This window comes from Citrus sinensis, chromosome 9 (assembly GCF_022201045.2).
Source record: "Citrus sinensis cultivar Valencia sweet orange chromosome 9, DVS_A1.0, whole genome shotgun sequence".
NCBI lineage: Eukaryota > Viridiplantae > Streptophyta > Magnoliopsida > Sapindales > Rutaceae > Citrus > Citrus sinensis.
This window is the reverse complement of record NC_068564.1, coordinates 30,373,487-30,394,679: the sequence shown is the minus strand read 5'-3', so window position 1 is coordinate 30,394,679 and position 21,193 is coordinate 30,373,487. Positions and strand designations below refer to the sequence as shown.

General features: G+C 34.9%; 1 protein-coding gene across 4 annotated transcripts; it reads left to right on the top strand.

Moving 5' to 3' along the window:
• Positions 1-1,664: 1,664 nt before the first annotated feature.
• Positions 1,665-20,942, top strand: LOC102620713 (myosin-15). 4 transcript variants are annotated; one of them, XM_052434343.1, is made up of 38 exons: positions 1,665-2,172; positions 2,290-2,439; positions 3,421-3,566; positions 3,647-3,803; positions 4,114-4,172; positions 5,135-5,291; positions 5,590-5,739; positions 5,836-5,972; positions 6,209-6,355; positions 6,453-6,554; positions 7,407-7,464; positions 7,550-7,651; positions 8,439-8,476; positions 8,569-8,695; positions 8,783-8,956; positions 9,751-9,882; positions 10,785-10,894; positions 11,430-11,490; positions 11,600-11,777; positions 12,703-12,908; positions 13,684-13,803; positions 14,645-14,743; positions 15,010-15,231; positions 15,610-15,749; positions 15,950-16,061; positions 16,227-16,274; positions 16,382-16,471; positions 16,647-16,817; positions 16,958-17,110; positions 17,351-17,527; positions 18,322-18,456; positions 18,834-18,904; positions 18,998-19,097; positions 19,179-19,235; positions 19,322-19,378; positions 19,473-19,553; positions 19,642-19,724; positions 20,219-20,942. In XM_052434343.1, the coding sequence occupies exons 1-38, from the start codon at positions 2,050-2,052 to the stop codon at positions 20,340-20,342; spliced, it is 4,554 nt and encodes a 1,517-aa protein (XP_052290303.1). In that variant the 5' UTR covers positions 1,665-2,049; the 3' UTR covers positions 20,343-20,942. The 4 variants fall into 4 exon arrangements, with proteins under 4 accessions (XP_052290303.1, XP_052290302.1, XP_052290305.1 ...); XM_052434342.1 differs by having other exon boundaries at positions 16,224-16,274; XM_052434345.1 differs by lacking the exon at positions 1,665-2,172 and adding an exon at positions 2,770-2,873 and having other exon boundaries at positions 2,297-2,439; positions 16,224-16,274.
• Positions 20,943-21,193: the final 251 nt, after the last annotated feature.

Here is a 21,193-nt window from a genome sequence, read left to right as displayed (position 1 = left end):
TTTTAGAGAAAAGTTCTATGGCAGATGTTTGATTTCAATGCATGATTAGCATTTTGTAAATTGAGTTAAGAGTATTTTAAGAAATTAAATTTAGAAAGGATGTTATAAGGATTTTAGGAATGTGTTAAATGCTCCACTCTTACGCGAATGATTGGATGGTCCGCTGAGAGATTTTTCGGATTGGACTATTCATTGGGTTTAATCTCCGTGCTTCGCGGGCTTCTTGCGTCTGTACTTTTTTTTTCTTTTTTCTTTTACCATTCTTAAAATTTTAATTTCTCCATATAAATCAATTTTTGCTCTCTTTCGTTGGAACCCATAAAATGCTTTTGAGCGGGCGATGCCCCGATGCTCTCGATTAGTAGTATTACCGTTGCGTCGTAACTTGTACGATGCCCCGTCACTCACAAACTCACAATTTGCTCGGCCCCCTCGCCAGGGAGTGCAGACATTTTAGAGCAATTTCGCTTTATCAGCAACTGGACCAAACTATATCCTTTTCTTTGCCTTAAAATATAAGTAAACAATTTTGTACTTATTTCCAATAATTATTCAAAAAATTTTAAACACTCTTTTGGGTTATTTCAAATAAATAAATAAATAAAAATATTACTTCGGGTTTCACCTTTTCAGTTGGTTGCCGTGAATTGAATCTTATCTTAGGAAAGGGAAAAGAATAAATTTGAAAATTTTATCCATAAATTTGAACTCTCTTTAATTTACTAGCTGTTGTTGACTTCTGCTGGCTACTGAATATAGAAAGTAAATTATTCTGACTTTAATTTGTCACTTTCAAAATAAGAGTAACAGATGACACCTATTAATTAATACTTACTAATGTCCCATAAGGGATTTCAAATTTAAGGTACTAAATATCTCTATATGTACTTCAGGAAAAATACATTTTCCACGGTAAATACAAGAACATTTTGATCTATGATTTCCAAATACGATGAAGAGAGACTTTAATTTCTATGGGTTATAAGAGAAATATAAAAGTAAGTGAGGCTATTTTTATTGCATCTTACCATTATGAGAATCTTTGATATTATTAGATCATTTTTCTTATTATTTTTGTCACACGTGTGGTATGGGTATTTTTTTTTTTAATGAAAACTATTGCTCATGATATTTACAATCATATAAATATTGAGACTCGTTTATATTAATTCTGATATGACACTGCTAATATTTTTAACCCTCTCAAATATTCGAACGACGTCAACTCTCATTTTAGGAGAAAGACTGCCTTCACTCAAGTTTTGAGGCTCCAAAAAAAAAAAATTTAAATTAAACTCCTGTAATACATCTGCGGAGGCTCGAACCATTTCTCTCACATTTGTAAGGAAATGTCTCTAACCACTTAGGCTAACCTAGCCTATGGGTATTTGAAAATTAAAAGATCCACCATCATAATTACCTTACCGGCATGAATGAATGATGGTGTGGTGAAAAGATCTCATTTGGTCGTACCATTAGAATGAAAATGACCTCTTCCAAAGCATTAAATGCTATGAAATGGACTCATTTGCAATTGAACTTTATGAATTTTCCGACAAATTTCCCGGAACCAAACGGTGAGATTTGAGAAAAAGAAAACGTGGGAGATTGGTAATAGCATAGATAGAGCAGCAGCAACAGTAAAAAAAAATTTCTGAAAAAAAGAAAAAGGAAAAAGAAACACACAAAGTAATTACGACAAACAAATCTGGGGAGCGGGGGTGACCGTGACGTGTCGAGTACGATACAAAAATACCCCTCGCGTTTCGCCAAATTCGACTCCCACACTACGCTGGCACACCACATTCGTTAGGGCGGGAACCCAAACGAAAAACAATTTTCTCCAAAAACTCACCTGCCCCTTTCTCTTTCTATCTCTAGGGTTTCATTTTTTGAAATTTCAAACTCACTTTCTTTTCTTCTCTTTCTCTCGTCTTGTCTGTCTGGATTAAGAAAATTTCTAGGTTTTATTATTTTTCCACACTATTTGGCAGCGTAAATAGAAAAGCTCTCAAAAGAATTTATAGCATTTTTTTCTTTTGATGAAAGATGAATCTCCGTAAGGGCTCCAAGGTGTGGGTGGAGGACAAGGATTTGGCTTGGGTGGCGGCGGAAGTTGTCTCCGATTCTGTAGGAAGGCATGTCCAAGTTTTAACGGCTACTGGTAAAAAGGTAATTATTGATTTTTCATATGGTAGTGTGGTTTGTTTTGAAACTATGTCTTTTGGTTTTTTTATTCTTTTTTTGAAGTTTGGCGTTGTTTTTTTTTTCTTTTCAATTATTTTGCAGGTTTTGGCTGCGCCGGAGAGGGTGTTCCTCAGAGCTACGGACGACGACGAGGAGCATGGAGGAGTTGATGATATGACCAAGTTGACTTATTTGAATGAGCCTGGAGTGCTTTATAACCTCGAGAGAAGATATGCTCTTAATGATATTTATGTGAGTTAATTGAATGCAAATGTGACTGATTAAACATGTGTATGTGTGTGCCTGGGCCTGCGCATGTGTTTAGTTGTGCTTATTTAATTGACAAGTTTTGCTTGCATTTGGTTTGTATATGATTAATCATGAAGTCGGTCTAAATCGATATTCGGCGAATGGAGTGAGTTAAGATATGAATTCTTAGAATCTCAAGTAATGATTGTGTGAGCACCAATTTTGATTATGATGCTGATTTAGTGATTTGAGTTGTACCTATTAGTTAATGTTGTAAGAAGTGGTGCTTTACTCTTTTTCAGAACTCAAATTGAAAGTTTATATCCATGTTAGGCATGCCAAGCTGGACTTTTTGCATAAAAGTAAAGGCTCGTAATAATTATGGTGATCTGCGGATTAGGAAATGGACAGCGGAAAGCTGAACGTATTGTGAAGAGGTTCTTTTTAACAGTTTTGCCTCTGATAAGTATGCTATTAATTGCGTCATTATGGCTTGGTTTGCTTAAACCCTTTTTTCCTTTTGTCATGCTCAGTTGAATAAAAGCTCGTGCTGCTGTCTTTAGTCTCCCCCCCCTCCCTCTCTCGATATTGAATTGCCCTTGGTCATTCAATTAAGCAGGGTGTAGGTGTGTTAACTTAGGGCCAACTAAGTGGTTAAGATGTGAATGGGTTGGTACAGTCTTTAGGCTGAAACTTACCCACTTCAAAGATAATATTTCAGATTTAGTTGTTGTTCTGTATTGCAATTTCATTAATAATTTTAGCGTTTAATTTCATTTTTTTCATGTCCGTTAACTAGTCAGGAAGTCAATGGAACACTATGCAGATTATTATTGCCCTTTAGAATGCTTGATTTACATGGGATAGTTGTTTGTTAAAAAAAATCTCTCACTTTTAATCTCTGGGACTTCATGAATTTTCTAAGTGCCATTTCTGAAGATTGATGTCAGTACAAAATGTATTCCTTTTTGGTGTCTTTGATAGACGTACACCGGAAGCATTTTGATAGCCGTCAATCCATTCACCAAGCTACCTCATCTTTACAATGTACATATGATGGAGCAGTACAAGGGAGCTCCTTTTGGTGAGCTAAGTCCCCATGTTTTTGCTGTAGCTGATGCATCATACAGGTTTGTCAAACCTGCATATTTTTTGTGGATTCTGCTTACTTAACAATTCTTGTGGTAGCTGATGGTTGTTATATATTCAGAGCAATGATAAGTGAGCATCAAAGTCAGTCAATTTTGGTCAGTGGAGAAAGTGGTGCTGGGAAAACTGAGACAACAAAACTGATTATGCAGTATCTAACTTTTGTTGGTGGGCGAGCTGTTGGGGATGACAGAAATGTTGAGCAGCAAGTTCTTGAAGTAAGTGCGAATTCCACTAAACCTGGTTACAAAAGTTCTTTATGCTTACATTTTGAACCAAGATGCATCTTTCTATAAACTTCTGCTCATGATTCTGGAGTGAGGCATTTTTAAGTTTATCTTGTAAATAATATTCGGCAGCTAGGCTTATGGATATCTGCTTTAATGGATAAGATAAGTTAATCTTATTCTTGTGTTGAAGAAGCTCAATTGAGTCTCAATCGTGGTTGACCTTATGTTCACTTTGAATGCTTTTGGAATTTTCTATTTTTGCTATCAACTTAATGATTTCACATTCTACGTGTCCCAGTCAAATCCCCTCTTGGAGGCATTTGGGAATGCGAGGACTGTAAGAAATGACAACTCTAGGTATGCAGCTGGATTGATATTAGAAGCTATTACTTTATTGTTTATAGAGTTATGCATCTAATTGCTTGCCATCATATGGTGCTACTGTCCTCGTTGGATATAAGCAGTGAGCTTCATACTTCCTCAACTGTTATACTTGTTGGCTTGAGATTATAATCCGATATTTATAAATTCATCTCTATACATTCAAAGTCCGATGTTTTTATTAGGACACTTCATAGCACACCTCTCTCTCCCTCTCTCTTTCTCTCTTTAAACTGTTTTGGCATCTTAATTAGTGCTTTGTGTGATATTTGTTGTTAATGAACTAATTCATAGGTGACTGATTTACTGCGATGGTACTTTAACAGAAAGACTGATAATTCTATTATTAGTCGCATGTGCATATAATATCTCTCTTTCTGTGCCCATGGACACGTGTATGTGAGAGTGAAGGTATAGATGTAGTGAGCTTTTGTCAGCCCCCTCCACCCCCCGCCCCCCCCCCCCCCTCTCTTTTCGGTTTAAAAAATCTAACACAAAGTTGTGTAGGCTAGATTTTATAAATATACCAAAGTAGAAAAGCACTCAACTGATTAGTCCTGGCAATACTTGGCTAATTACAACTCTTACATGTTAGCAAACCACTCTCAATCTGCCCTGATCTGATAAGTAAGACTAAATTTTAACATGTTTTAGGGGCCTAGTACAATATCTGATATTATTTAGATTTTTCATTAACTGAGTTTGGGAGTAAGTTTGGAACTAAAAAACTAATGGCAATAAGAGATACTGGAGCTTGGGAAGTGAGTAGAAATAACTTGGCAATAATTGACACATTAATCATGTTTTACATGCATGATAGTTTGTTTGATTTTATATATTTATTTGCTTCCCTACATCGGTGATACAATTTTTTTTTTTTTAATTGTGATCTGGTTGAATTTCTACTTTCTTAATCCTCATGCTTTGTATTGTGGCAGCCGATTTGGCAAGTTTGTTGAGATCCAATTTGACACAAATGGTCGAATATCTGGTGCGGCAATCAGAACTTACCTTCTAGAAAGGTCCCGTGTAGTTCAGATAACAGATCCGGAAAGGAATTATCACTGCTTTTATCAGTTATGTGCGTCTGGGAGGGTATACTTTCTCTCTTTCTGTATATGTCTGTGTGTCTATCAGCTCTCTTTCTCTCTTCTCCGTCCTTGGCTCTCTTTCTCTACCCTCTGTAGGCATGGTGGTTAATTATGGTAATGTGCTAATGACAGAACCGCATAGGATTCATGGTACTAATGATAGCATGTGTAAAAAACATGCAGGATGGTGGTACTGATGATTGTCCGATTGCTTACTATGATAGTGTTTATCGGATTTATTGTTCTCATATCATCATATCAAGCATGTATTTCATTGTCTTTGAATTGTTTCATGTGTTTAGGATGCAGAAAAATACAAACTTGACCACCCAAGCCACTTTCACTACTTAAATCAAAGTAAGGTCTATGAACTAGATGGAGTGAGCAGCGCTGAGGAGTACATGAAGACAAAAAGGGCAATGGATATTGTTGGTATAAGTCATGAGGATCAGGTTTAAAAATTTATACAGTATCATGTTCTTGCAACTGCATACCACTACCATTGATTATTATTCTGATACTCACAGAGTATATTTTCCTCTTATCAGGAAGCTATTTTTCGCACCTTAGCTGCAATTCTGCATCTGGGCAACATTGAATTTTCTCCTGGGAAAGAGCACGACTCTTCTGTTATAAAGGATCAGAAATCTAGTTTTCATTTGCAGATGGCTGCTGATCTTTTTATGTAGGTGATTCTATAATGCATGCTATCATGTCTTGCTTGACTAAGTTTTTTTTTTTTCATTATCAGATTGCTTGAAGCTTATATTAAGTGATGCATTGATGTGCAGAATTGTTTGTTTCTGTAGGTTACCTCTATATTTTAATGATGAGATGGCTAGATAGCAAAGATTTTGGTGCAAGAATTTCAAAGTTTGGTTGTTTGATGCTAAAAAAATTGTTAATTTGGTTCTTAAACAGGTGTGATGTAAACCTTTTGCTGGCTACACTCTGTACTCGTACAATTCAAACTCGTGAAGGAAGTATTATCAAAGCACTCGACTGTAACGCTGCTGTTGCTAGTCGTGATGCGTTGGCGAAGACTGTTTATTCTCGACTATTTGACTGGTAAACTGAGGGTCACGTTTGCATAAAACAAAAATGTCTACTGATCTCTATGGATATTTGTGATGTGGAAATTTAATGGTTCTATTGTGTTTTCCAGGCTTGTTGAAAAAATCAATAGATCTGTTGGGCAAGATATGAACTCCCAGATGCAAATTGGGGTTCTGGACATTTACGGCTTTGAAAGCTTTAAACATAACAGGTAAATGTTTTCTTTTTGTCAAAAAAATATTAATTTTTTTGGGAATGTTTTATTTATTATAAAGAAATTTATAACCATTTATTTATTAAATAATTTTGTGGTGATAATACCTTGATTGTCCTTGTGCCCAGAATTTGGCTTATCAAGAAGTCTCTCTCTACTAACAGGAACAGCCGTTACAATATATTGAGTCCTGTTGAACTTGTAATGTGCATAATAGACATCTTAATATCAAGAAATCCCTCTCCGTGAAAGGGTTTAGGTGTTACAATATATTGTGTCCTGTTGAACGTGTAAATGTTCTCTGATTTTTTGTCTGTGTTGTGCATGGTAAACTTTTAAATATCGTTGGATGTGATTTTCTGCCAATGTGCCAACACTCCCTAGTAATAACTTTTTGTTTCTTGACTTTGTTTGGGTAGTTGCATTAAATATTCTTGTTCAAACAGAAATGATGGAATTGAAGAAAAGAACAAATGACAAAACGGAGATTCACTAAATTCCAAAATAAGGGGCAACAAGAGAGGATATTGTTCAGACTGAAATCTGACAAATTCTCGTGAGAATATTGAAACAGAGATGTTTATGGTGTATGAAATTGCTTATTAATTTCTTTGAATGGCCCTTACAATAGCTTCAGAAATTGAATTGTGAAAGACCAAGGCTGATAAGGGTAGCTTGTGCTGTTTGAATCAAGCACATTCTTCTAGAATTTCGACATAGTTCCTTAACATCATGTGATTCATATGGTTACACATCATAGCATTTCCATTAACTTCAGTATCTTTCCAGCACACTTTTGCTGTCATATTCCTTTCTTTTATTGATTGATTAAAATCTTCTTTTCTGCAGTTTTGAGCAATTCTGCATTAATTTTGCTAATGAGAAGTTGCAGCAACATTTTAATGAGGTACTCAATGTTGTATTGTAGGGTGGGCTTGTACTTTCAGTAAGAATGTGTGATGCTATCTTATATTTCACCCCATTTCTTTCAGCACGTTTTTAAGATGGAGCAAGAAGAGTATAGGAGAGAAGAGATTAATTGGAGCTACATTGAATTTATAGACAATCAAGATGTTTTAGATTTGATTGAGAAGGTATTCATTTGTTCCTTCTCACAGAAGTTTTATCCACTTTGGCCTATTTTTTGTTTATAATTATTTTGCAATACTTCACCAATTCATGGAATCCTTTCCCCACCCACCTTGTTTGGAATTTCATACGTTTATGGTGGTGGTTCTCTTTGTTTATCTGGTTTCATGTTCTTTGACCGTGGAAAGTGCTACTACTCGCGAGAACTCAAAAGTGCTAGAATTAATGTCATATGGAGCCACCAAGTAAATGATGGTTTTCTGAAACTAAGATTACTCATGTACCGTGATAATTTAGTATGGTCGTTTACTGTTATGTCTTAGACACAGGTTTAGCTTCTACGAATGACATCAACTTTATCTGGTTTCATGTTCTTTGACCGTGGAAAGTGCTACTACTCGCGAGAACTCAAAAGTGCTAGAATTAATGTCATATGGAGCCACCAAGTAAATGATGGTTTTCTGAAACTAAGATTACTCATGTACCGTGATAATTTAGTATGGTCGTTTACTGTTATGTCTTAGACACAGGTTTAGCTTCTACGAATGACATCAACTTTTTACGTGTTGAAACGTAATAAAATCTTTTAAACAAATGTTGTCCCTTTAAATATCTGTTCAAAGGAAATCATATTTAATGAGCAAATTAGCAATAGTCATTCTTTTTCTAATGGTAACTAAGAAAGTAATATGTACATAATATGTGTGATTATTATTATTATTATTTTTGTTTCGTTTCTAGATATGCCTTCAATTACAAATGGGCCTTATGCCTTTATAAATTTATTTGCAGAAACCTATTGGGATAATTGCTCTCTTGGATGAAGCTTGGTACACTTTTTCTTAAGTATTAATTGGTGCGTGTTGCTCTGTACAATTGGTTTATGCAGTTTATCCTTACCCTGATTTTCTTATTCATGCAGCATGTTTCCCAAATCAACTCATGCGACATTTTCAACTAAGCTGTTTCAGAATTTCCGAGCCCATCCAAGACTGGAAAAGGCAAAGTTTTCAGAAACGGACTTTACCATTTCCCATTATGCTGGCAAGGCACGTTCTACGCAGACTATTGTCAGATATAGAATTATTTGTTGATATTGAGAATTATTATTATGATTTGCATTGCTTTATCTGTAGGTGACCTATCAAACAAACACTTTTTTAGACAAAAATCGTGATTATGTTGTGGTAGAACACTGCAATCTTTTGTCTTCTTCCAAATGCCCTTTTGTTGCTGGTCTTTTCCCTGTGCTATCAGAGGAGTCTTCCAGATCATCATACAAATTTTCTTCTGTGGCCTCAAGATTCAAGGTATGCGACTTGGCATTGAGCCATCATCCCCATCATGGTAGTCTGGCTGTGTATGAAAGTTTATTTTAAGAAGCAGATAATTACGTACTGAAAAGAGAAGGAACTTTCAGTACTGTGTAAAAGTTTCAGGTTCTATGTGTTTTTTATTTATCCTTTATAATTGGGATGGTTTGGGGACCACAATTGCTGATATTTTTTTGGATGTCTTGTGTTCTTTTTTTTTTCCTTTTTTCTTGGTGGACTTCTAGCCCTAATTTTTATTGCCCTCCATTGTATTATCATGAGAATCACCTTTACATATATTACTATATCATTATTTTTACAACCATCACCACCTTACAACACTGATCATGAGTTTTGAGGTATCTATTTTCAGTTTTATCAAACAGAACCTATAGGCTGATATTGTGCTTTTGTCATGTCCACCATCTCTAATAGTGGGAAAAAACAATAAAAAAAAATAATGTGAGTATTTGCTTCATACTTTTGAGAAGACTCTGGATAGTTTATTTCAATTGTTAGTCAGTCTCACTCTTTTCAAGTTTTGGATTTCTTTTCTTATAACTTGATGTTTTGCCTTTTGATTTGTGAATTTCTCTTCTTGCACATTGGTGTTTGGATAGTTTACTTCTAGTGGATTCTGAATGGCTACTTATGTATTTTAATATCAATTTTGATGTGTTCATTTTGCGTAAAATTTGGTATTGTCAGAACTTTCAGTTTGATGGTATTCCAACATTTCTGTCTGTAACTTTCTAAAGTGGATGCTGATTATTATCTTTTTCTGCATCTAGCAACAACTTCAAGCACTTATGGAAACCCTCAACTCGACAGAGCCTCATTACATACGCTGTGTGAAGCCCAACTCCCTGAATCGACCTCAAAAATTTGAGAATCCCAGCATCTTACATCAATTACGCTGTGGGGTCAGTGATTTCAAAACTTTATACGTGCCAGTATTCTAACATGTGATTTCGAAATTTTTATACTTTGTGCTGGTATTCCAGTGTAGAGATATTATCTGCATTTGCTAGTAGTTTTGATAGGAGAATAAATTAGTTTCGGGGGGGGGGGGGGGGAAAATGACAATAAATTTGATGGAGTGAAACTATTAGTGCCACATAACTTTTGATCACGTGTACTGAGAAGTGGAATTTTAAAAAATATGTATTATAAGCAGCACCAATGCATTTGACTGTTTTAATAGTTTTAAAATGGCAGTAAATGTGACCGAGTGGAACTATGAATATCTTTCTTCTGTTTGGTAAATTATTGTTTCTGTGTGGTTGCAAATGCAAACTACATGCATGACTATCATGCCACATTATCAAAATATTGGTAAGCTTTTTGACTGCTTCACACTAGCGTGGACTGTTGTTGCACTTTAGTTGGCCTGTGAAAAATGTTATTTAAGTAACACTGCTTTTTCGTATCAGTGGGTTAATTTATCTCATCTATATGTTATTGGCTGTGTACATCAGTGCTATAGCATTCCCATCCTTAATACTGTTATTCTTGTTGTTTTTCTTCCCATAATTAGTGTCATTAATTGTTTCTATTATTGTTATTGATATGAGATTTTGTTCTTAAAGCGTAAATGATCGCATTCTGCTCCAGATTCTCTCCTCTAGTTTCTTATTAAAAATTTTCTCCTCTTTCCATTTCTCGCTTCCCTCTTATCTCTCTCTCTCTCACACACGCGCCCACACACAGTCATTCTATGCTCCCTTGTTTGTAACAAGGCACTAATGTTATGGACCTTTTTATTTTTTGATTTTTATGTCATGATCATGAAATATTAACATGATTATTGTTTGATTTGGTGTAGGGTGTTCTGGAAGCGGTTCGGATAAGTCTGGCAGGTTATCCAACTCGAAGGACTTACTCAGATTTTGTGGACCGCTTTGGACTATTAGCTCTTGAATTTATGGATGAAAGGTGGGGATTTTAGTTTATTGTGAACCTAAATCTTGGAAAATTTTAGTAAATGTCTCTCAAGGATGCCCTGCAAAATCAAGTTAGCTTAAACATGGGTTTGCTATTTTGCTCAATTTAGCATATATATTAGTAACTACGATACAAACATCTTTTGCAAATTATTGTTTAAACTGATGTAGCACTATTGTATGTCTGCCTTACGGCACATATTAATTATTTTCTTTATTTTCTTTAATTTCATTAACTTTTGTGTTTTCATTTATGTAATTTTTCCATGTCTCATCAGTTTGTACACAATGGTTTGTGAAAGTGTTTGTATCTCTGCTATTATTTTTTAACATATATCCATATTGTGTTATACTGAATAATTTCTGAGGTATTTCTCCCATCATTGCGAGATGCAACAGTAAATTCTCAATCTGTATTTTGAGTAATTTTTCATAAAGTTATTTCTCATATATGCACATATATACATACTTTAATATTTTAGTTAGTTAATTGATTATTTATTTATTTTACTTTTAAATGTTCACAGTTATGAAGAAAAAGCTTTGACGGAAAAAATTTTGCGAAAGTTAAAGCTTGAGAACTTTCAGGTATGCCTACTTTGTTTTTGGGGTAAACGTGGTTGTGATACTATCCTTTTTGCATCTTGTTTGATCAAAATGTTTCTTTTTCTCCTTTTGATATATTTTTTTGTTGTAGCTGGGGAGGACAAAAGTGTTTCTGAGGGCTGGTCAGATAGGCATTTTAGACTCTAGACGGGCTGAGGTCCTGGACAGTGCTGCAAGGTGTATTCAACACCGATGGCGAACATTTATTGCACATAGGAATTTTGTCTCAATCCGTGCTGCTGCATTTGTCCTCCAAGCACTATGCAGAGGTTATCCTTTTCTTACAGCTCTTTAGCTTGATTTTTCTGGATTTGTTTTATCCAAGCATTCGCAAAATGACTCCTCATCATTTGCTAAATTCTTGAAGTGATAAATTTTCAATATACTTTTTTTTTTTTAAACAAACAAAATAAGTAAATTAAATGTAGGAAATGTACATAGAAAAGGGACAAGCAGTCCACAAACAGAAGATCAAAAAGTTCCTGAGCCAAAAACCTACAAATCCTGCAAGATCATAAATTTTATCCAATGACACTACACCATAGATAGCTGCCTCCCAATTAATCAAAAGAAAGGAGAAAAACATATCTTTGGACTCTGGAGAGATGGAAGCATATAGAGAAGCCTCTTTGTAACTGTCCCAAAGAAACATGTAATCCTCCATCACTGTTATAAAATATTCTCAAGTTTCTTTAAATCCATAGTAGCCAAAATAATCCCTTAAGACAAAAACCTTTCCCCTACCTTTAAACCTCAAAATTTTCCAACAGATGGTGTATGGTTAAAAGTCAATCCCTTAAAAAGTTGACTGAATCAAAAAGTGAAGTTTGTATATTTGCATCTAAATTTCAATTTTCCCTGAGTTGCTGCTACTTTTTGTAGCCTCCGCTGTCAGGAACCTCACAAATATGAAGAAAAATGAAGTGATACGTCCGCCAAATACCTTCTTTCCTCTTTGTTAACAGCTCAACTCCCATTTGGCATCGATTTTATTTTCTCAATTGGTTTTTTTTTAAAAAAAAAAAAAATCCTTTGCTTCTATATGAAGCATTTGTGAATGATTTATTCTTATTTTGCTGCTGCTTTGATTATCAGAATGTAGCTGTTTTTGGCTAATGGGCTCATGAGCTTTTTTGGTATTACAATATTTTGTTCTCTGTTGTCATTAACAATTACTGGTCTTATTTATTGTAGGATGCCTTGCTAGAAAATTGTATGGTGTGAAACGAGAGACAGCTGCTGCTATTTCATTACAGAAGTATGTCCGCTGGTGGCTATCAAGGCGTGCATTCTTGAAATTGTCTTTGGCTGCTATCGTTATACAGTCCAATATCCGTGGCTTCTCAATTCGGGAAAGATTCCTCCACAGAAAGAGGCATAAAGCTGCCACTGTAATTCAGGTACAATTTGTACATACTTATGTTTAGGTCTAATCACCCTTCCTCAGTTCCTCTTTTTCTTCATTTTTTCCTTTGCAGATGAAAGTGGGAGGTAGATGTCCTGCTTCTGTTTTCTTTGATTTTATTTTCAATGTTAACTGGAAAAATTGTTTGGCAGCTGTCAATGCATATCATGCCAATCTTAACTATAAATTGAATTCTTAGACATCCACCTATTTTATGCATCAGTTTCGAATATGTTTCCTGCAGAAAAGAAGCTATGTTGTTGTGAGAAGGGCACCTGCCCCTCCTGACTCAGAGCTCAGCTTTGTTTTCTTCTGAATAATTTTGCTCAAAGTTGCTGCCCATTTGTGGCAGCTTTCAATTTGATTTTCTTATTTCAACTAGTCCCTCTCTATCAATATTTATAAACTGTTTTATAACTCATGGCCAGCCTAATCTTGGACATGTACCCAATAGAAAAGCCCCTCAAGGATAACTTATAAATTGGAGTGTAAAATATAACATTTTTGAACTTTTGTTTGATCATTATGAAATTTCATTAATATTTTGTGAATATTAGTTTGATGAATAAGTTGTAAGTTCAGTTGATTAAAGGGAGAGATTGAAACTGTTCTATTTTCTACGCTGATTTAAAAATGAAAAAGATATGAAAATAGATTGTGAAGCAATTGCTATGCTTCTTGGTTGCCTTTGATTTTTCTATACTTGTTTGGCTGTTGCAATTTGACCTTGTGTTTGTTCCTCCTTTGGCTGTACAATATAAATTTCCTAGGCTTGTTGGAGGATGTGCAAGTTCCGTTCTGCATTCCAGCATCATCAAACTTCTATCATAGCTATACAATGTCGGTGGAGGCAAAAACTGGCAAAACGAGAGCTTCGAAGGCTTAAACAGGTAAAAATAAACCTACTATGCAAATAGGAAAGATCCTTCAACCTTTTCAATTTTAATGTATCCTCTTCTTTCCACAAAACTCACGTGCAAGATGAAAACAAGACATAAAGCTTACGCTATTTGCTTAAATTGGAATTTATTGTCAAAGGGAAGCCTCTTCTTCCAACTATCTTTTACACTTACTATGACTGATCTTGATTCCAATTTTTTTTTTTTTCAATTTGCTCATCAGTTTTGACTTTAATTTTTGTTTTTGGACATTTGTATGATCAAAATATTTCGATAGTCTTTTGGCTTTGAGTGTGCTAATTTTCTTTTTGTATATAGTTTTTGTGTTTTTCCTGGGCTGGTCCTGGTTTTTGTGGAAAGTGTGTTCACTTTTTGTAGACCCTACTATGCTTTTAATATACTTACAAGTTTCCTTTCCTCATTGAAAAAGAGAGAAACAAGCATACTTCACCACTCGGCCCTTTTTTTTTTCCCTGAAAAGTGCCACTCTACCCTTTTAAATTTCCTTAACCTCTCTCAGTCTAGAGTTACAAAGAATGTTCATAGGTTTCAAAGTTCTTGATAATCTCTTCATTGGAGTTGTGGAGAATGTCGACATATGTGCATTATCCTTTTACTTATGTCTATGTTCAATATATTACTATTGGATTTTCTAATAAATATGATTTTGCTTTGCTTGTGTTTTTGAATGACCAAGAGTTGTCTGAACTTTGTTTATTTTCATTTGCAGTTTTTGTTTAATGTTTATGAATATGTATAGAAATGCAATTAAATCTTATCTTATATTTGAAGTGATTTACATCAGAAATTTATATTCATTGTCTGCTTGCAGGTGGCTAATGAAGCAGGTGCATTACGTTTAGCTAAGAATAAACTTGAGAGGCAGTTGGAAGATCTCACTTGGCGGGTGCAGTTAGAAAAGAAATTGAGGGTATTGTTTTCAATCTTATAACCGTGTTTTGGCAACTTACTGATATCATCATTAAGCTTCTGTGAGAGCTATGCATTTATGGCTTTAGTGCTTAGCTGGTTTGATTTTTTCCTCCTTCGTATGTTACATAATACACAAATTTAATTGGAAATCTGAAACCCTATCTGTTACAGTTGTATGATTCCATTTTACGCCCCTTTTGCTAATATATTTTGTTGGATACCATTAATTCTATGCATATGTATATTTATAATCCTGGACTGCAGGTTTCGACTGAGGAGGCTAAGTCAGTTGAAATTTCAAAGCTCCAAAAGTTGTTAGAGTCTTTGAATCTTGAGTTGGATGCAGCTAAGTTGGCTACAATTAATGAGTGTAACAAAAATGCGATGCTGCAAAATCAACTAGAGCTATCATTGAAGGAGAAATCTGCTTTAGAAAGAGAACTTGTGGCAATGGCTGAAATCAGGAAGGAAAATGCAGTATTAAAGGTTTGTTCTATACTGTTGATTGATTTGGTATTTGCTTATGATTACTTGTTTGGCTGTCCTTCATTAACAATTTTTCTGAGATCCTGTGCATATATATAAAATAATTCTCAAGTGAAGACATCTTGGTTTTAAAAAGATGAGGATGCTGTAAAAAGATTAAAAAGTGAAATTTGTGTTTTTTTGTTTTGTTTTTTGTATTTTAGTGACATTCTCACTTTATTGCTGAAATAAGGATGTCCTCACCTGAGAGTTATTGTACAAATTAGTTCACGTATGTATAATAATCCTCCCTGATTCTTTCGTGTGTTTGTTTGCTAGTCATATTATCTGCTTTCTTATGAAGTTCATATTGACAATTTCTGGTTTGCTGTTTTACAGAGTTCTTTGGATTCCTTGGAAAAGAAGAACTCTACTCTGGAGCTTGAGCTTATCAAGGCCCAGAAAGAAAATAATAATACCATTGAGAAGTTGAGGGAAGTTGAACAAAAATGTTCTAGTCTCCAGCAAAACATGCAAAGGTGCTCTTTATTGTCCATTGTTTTTTAAAACCAGTGACGGTTTCCATACCTTAGATAATTGGGTCTCTGTTTTTGTGTAATTTTAATTTTCTGTTATATGGAAGGCTATTCTGAAGCTTCATCTATTTTATTGTTAGCGCACTTCTCTCTCAAAATTTATTCATATATCCAGTTTCTTGTATGTACTTTTCTGGAATCAGTCTGGAAGAGAAGCTCTCACATTTGGAAGATGAGAATCATGTATTGCGGCAAAAGGCATTGAGTGTATCTCCTAAAAGCAATCGCTTTGGTCTCCCAAAGGCATTCTCAGATGTAAGTAAATTCACAGATAATAGCTGTAAAGGTGGAGATGTGTTGTTTGGGTTCTTGTCATGCATACATTTATCTCTTTATGAACTTTGCATCTGATAGGCATTGGCTTTTACACATTTTACAATATTTAATTTGAAACAACATTTTTTCTTAATGGATTAGAAGTACACAGGATCACTTTCTCTTCCTCACGTTGATCGAAAGCCCATATTTGTAAGAAACTTACTTCTTTCTATTTGTAATCAGCTTTATCGTTGAATTTGACTCACACCACGCCTTGCACTTCTTCATGCACTTTTTTTTTCTCTTCTCTTGTGCAGGAGTCACCCACGCCTTCAAAACTTATTACACCATTTTCACACGGCTTATCAGAATCACGGCGAACAAAATTAACTGCAGAGAGATATCAGGTTCGTGCTGCTGTTATTTGTGATCTCCTGATTTTGCATTTCATTGTGTTTTTGATGATTAGTGAGTTTAAGCTCACCTGGGATTTCAAAGTGCTTAGGATTATTTTATTCTAGTTTTATTTTTTTCCTGCTCACATTATGCATTTGAAGAGTTGAAGTTACGTTTAATGTACAGGAGAACTTAGAATTTCTCTCACGGTGTATCAAAGAAAATTTGGGGTTTAATAATGGCAAACCGGTGGCTGCCTGTATCATATACAAATCTCTTGTTCATTGGCAAGCCTTTGAGTCTGAAAGGACTGCTATCTTTGACTATATCATTGAGGGAATCAATGATGTTCTCAAGGTAATTACTTGCTGTGATGTCTAATTCTTCTCCTTTTTTTCACCAATTGATGTGAGGTTATTCATTGCTTTAAAGATTAAGTCTTTATGTAGATGTTGCAAATGATATTCAATAAATTCTTGCTCTCACAACTATCTCAGGTTGGGGATGAGAACAGCATCTTACCTTATTGGCTGTCTAATGCCTCTGCACTGCTATGCCTCCTGCAGAGGAGTTTAAGATCAAATGGTCTTTTAACTGCAAATACTCCACGTACCACAGGTTCCACTGGCTTACCTGGCAGGATTGCATATGTGAGTTTCATTTTAACTTGCAAGTAGAATTGTTGGCTAGTTTTTTTGGATACATAGAAGTTATGCTTTTTCAACTTCTTCAGCAATTCACTCATATGTTAATACATAAATGCACTTTTTTTCTTTTATTAATTTCTTTTCCTTGAGTCTTCAGGGTAAAGCAGACCAATGTCAATTTGCTAATTAAAATTTGAATTTTTTTCCTGAGTTCCTGCTGATTTAATGTTGTTACACTTCTAGGGTATAAAATCTCCATTCAAATATATTGGATTTGGGGATGGCATTCCACATGTTGAAGCAAGATATCCAGCAATACTATTCAAACAACAATTAACTGCTTGTGTAGAGAAAATCTTTGGCTTGATTCGTGACAATTTAAAGAAAGAATTGTCTCCACTATTGGGTTCATGCATCCAGGTGAGAGTTATTGGGCATATCAATTACACATTTGAAAAAGCTGTTCAATTGGGTTTGAATGCATTTTTCTTTCTTTAAAGAATAGCACAACTGGTAATTAAATCCCCTCCTCACCCATGTGAGCAGGGTTCAAATCCCAGGCCTCTTGCATTACCCAAGAGGTTTTATCAACTAAACTAGCTGGGACTCACTATTGGATTTGAATACAGTCAGTCTTAATATTACTATTTGAACTGTTCTTCCACTGGTGTGTATAAGATATACCTTCCACACAACGTAACCAGAGAATGCAAGTTTCTTCATATGTTTATCTAGAAGCAAAAGGATAGACTGCAAGATCTGAACTGTGTTTGATTTTAATAAAGTGAGGAGGACAGCTCAAGTGATAGCTTTTGTTGTTTTGAATATGGTTTAAATCCGCTAAAATTGCCTTGGTGTTTGTTGTTTTCAGTGAGCGTCGTGTACATAGTCCATATTTTGTTGTTGATAGAGGCAACTTTCTTAGATTATTTATTTGTGGCCATCGGTAAATAAATATTGTCAGTACTGCATTCTATGAAATCTATGCTAGAATTTGGCAAAACTTGGTTTAATTACTAGAGTCAATTCATGCTTCCATTGCTTTGAAACACTATAATCACTTGGCTTTTGCTTTGTCATCTTGTATGCTGGAATGAGTCTCCCAACTATGCTGCTTTCTTTTGTTATGCATCCTGGAAAATTATGGCTTCTGTTGCTTTGAAGCACTCTGCCCTAATCACTTGGCTTTGCTCTCACATTTTCTATACTGGAAGGTGCCCAAAACTGCACGAGTACATGCTGGAAAATTATCTAGATCACCAGGTGTTCAGCAGCAATCACATACTAGTCAGTGGGACAACATCATCAAATTTTTGGATTCTCTTATGAGACGTTTGCGTGAGAATCATGTATGTGATATGTTTATTCTTTAATCAGATTTCAAATAATGAATATTTGATTGAAGTGAAAGCTTGTAAATTTGTTGGTATCTTTAGAAATTATTAAAAAGAAAAAAAAATCATTTTTGTTCATGCTAGATTAAATTATATCCAACAACTAAGAATTATAAGTTAATTTTACAAATCTGCCAATTTGTTTTATCAATCAGTTATGTATTTAACTGGAGACGAGTAAACAAGTTGGGGTTTATCCGATGCTATCTGTATGTAGGAACAAGTAGATATTTTATATGTTGATATGAAGTGCTTGCACTGAAACTTCTGTGTACTGCGTTGATAGTTGAGTTTTTTTCTCTCCTGTTCTGACCTAAACAATTTGCATGTAGGTACCTTCCTTTTTCATCCGTAAGCTCATTACCCAGGTTTTCTCTTTCATCAATATATCTCTTTTCAACAGGTAGGTGATTGTGATGTCACATGTTTTTTTTTTTTGGCATTATGGTTGACTGGCTAGTTTGTACATTAATGTATTGCATTATTTTCTTTGCAGTCTGCTCCTGCGACGTGAATGTTGCACATTCTCAAATGGGGAATATGTGAAATCTGGTTTGGCAGAGCTAGAGAAATGGATAGTCAGTGCAAAGGAGGAGGTAAATGCTGTCTTTTCTAGCAGTAATTGCTACTCTGATTGAAGCAAACAGGATTTGGGTCTCAATTATTATGTGATACAGTTTGCAGGAACTTCTTGGCACGAGCTAAATTATATTAGACAAGCAGTTGGATTTCTGGTATGAGTCATACTTCTGTGATTTGCTCTTTGTAGATGCTGACTTATTTATACATTTTTACATAGTGTATTATGCAATTTCTATAGGTAATACATCAGAAGAGAAAAAAGTCTTTGGATGAGATTCGACAGGATTTATGTCCGGTAGGTGATCTGTTCTCTTCCACTGCATTCATTGTTTGAAGAAGCCATTTGAGAGGATGGTTAGCAAATTCCTTTTTTTGTTTTACTTTGACAGGCATTGACGGTTAGGCAAATATATCGAATATGTACTATGTACTGGGATGACAAATATGGCACACAGAGTGTATCAAATGAGGCAAGTTGAAATTATTGTACCCTCTATGTTTGTATATTTATGGGTAAACTATTGTCCCTTAGGTCTCTGAAGTTTGGTTGGTTGGCAGGTGGTTGCTCAAATGAGAGAGATCTTGAACAAGGACAATCATAATCTATCATCAAATTCATTCTTGCTGGATGATGATCTAAGGTAGTTTACTTGACCCTATCTAACCATATACTGTTATGAGATTACTGTAGTCTTGGGAAGGAATCCTTTCTTTTAGGATAATCCTCGAAAAAGTGTTCTAGATATCTGCTGAAATGCAAATCTTGGTAATTGCAATGGGTTGGGCCTTTCTTTTTCTTTCATACGAGTTTTTTGTACTAATTTCATGCAACCAAGATAGAGTCATCTTGTTGAATTAGCTTAGTACACAGGATTGATTTTTTTTTTTTTTTTTCAGTAGCACATCTTATGAATGTAACTTTTGTATCACCACTGAGATTAGCTTTTGCTGCCGGAGTTTTTATAATTTCATTGGTTTGTCACATTCGTAGGACTCAAAAATCTGTTATTGAGAACCTGTAAAGTTGATCGTTTAGTTGGGCCAAAAGATTCTATGTCTCCAGTTGATCATTGAAGTTTCTATTTTTACCTTTTGTGGCTTTTTTTAGTTTAATTTGATCATTTTGCCATTGCAGCATTCCTTTCTCAACAGAAGATATAGATATGGCGATTCCTGTAACAGATCCTGCAGATACTCACATTCCAGCATTTTTATCTGAATATCCTTGTGCACAATTTCTGGTCCAGCATGAGAAGTAAAATAATGTGAAGGGTTACATTGTTCAAAAGAATGTTATGGATAAACTTCAAGTCGAGCATTTTTCAGAAGGTTGATGCTTTGATTATGGCTAAAAAATCAAGGCTTGCAGATAATGAGTTATTTTTCAACACTTGGGATGTAAAACCCCGTGTGGTTGAAACATTGCCAGTTGACTTCATAAATTGTACATGTGATTATGTGATGGAAATTCTACACAATGGAATCTGCAGTGCGGCTTATCTGGGATTGATAAGGGCATTTCCTTTAAACTCCTTGTAGGTTTAGCCACTAGTTATGACTGATGCAGATTAGAACTTGGACGGATGCTCCTGTTTTTTTGAAGCTTATCCGTTCCCATTCTGTACATAACTACATACCATTGGTGGACTACATATGGTACTCTCGTGCTAGTTTCAGTCTCCTATTTTGTTGTTGTACATAGCTAATAATATTATAAATCTAGTTAGTTCATATCTTTGCCCTGTAAAATTACATTCCTGATCTAAAGGTTACATTTATCTGATGTGTTTTGTAGGTCGTGTAAATGCTATTGAAATTTATTCACCTATATTTATTATGTAGCAACCTGTTTACTGCTATTGCTTTTTTTTTCCACCTGGTGTGTGTTTCTACTATACTATATACGACGCAGTTTCAACCATTTATAAGGACATCCTGCGTTAGCAGCAAAGGCAAATTTGTTGAACTGAACCGCAAGTTATTGGTGAATTGAAACCACACATGTATATTGCCGGAAGTTACTGGGTTAAAATTTACAAAGAAATTTACTAATGTACACTTGGGTATCCTTAGAAGTTAATAACCAAAGCTTCAGGCTCTCGAAATTGAA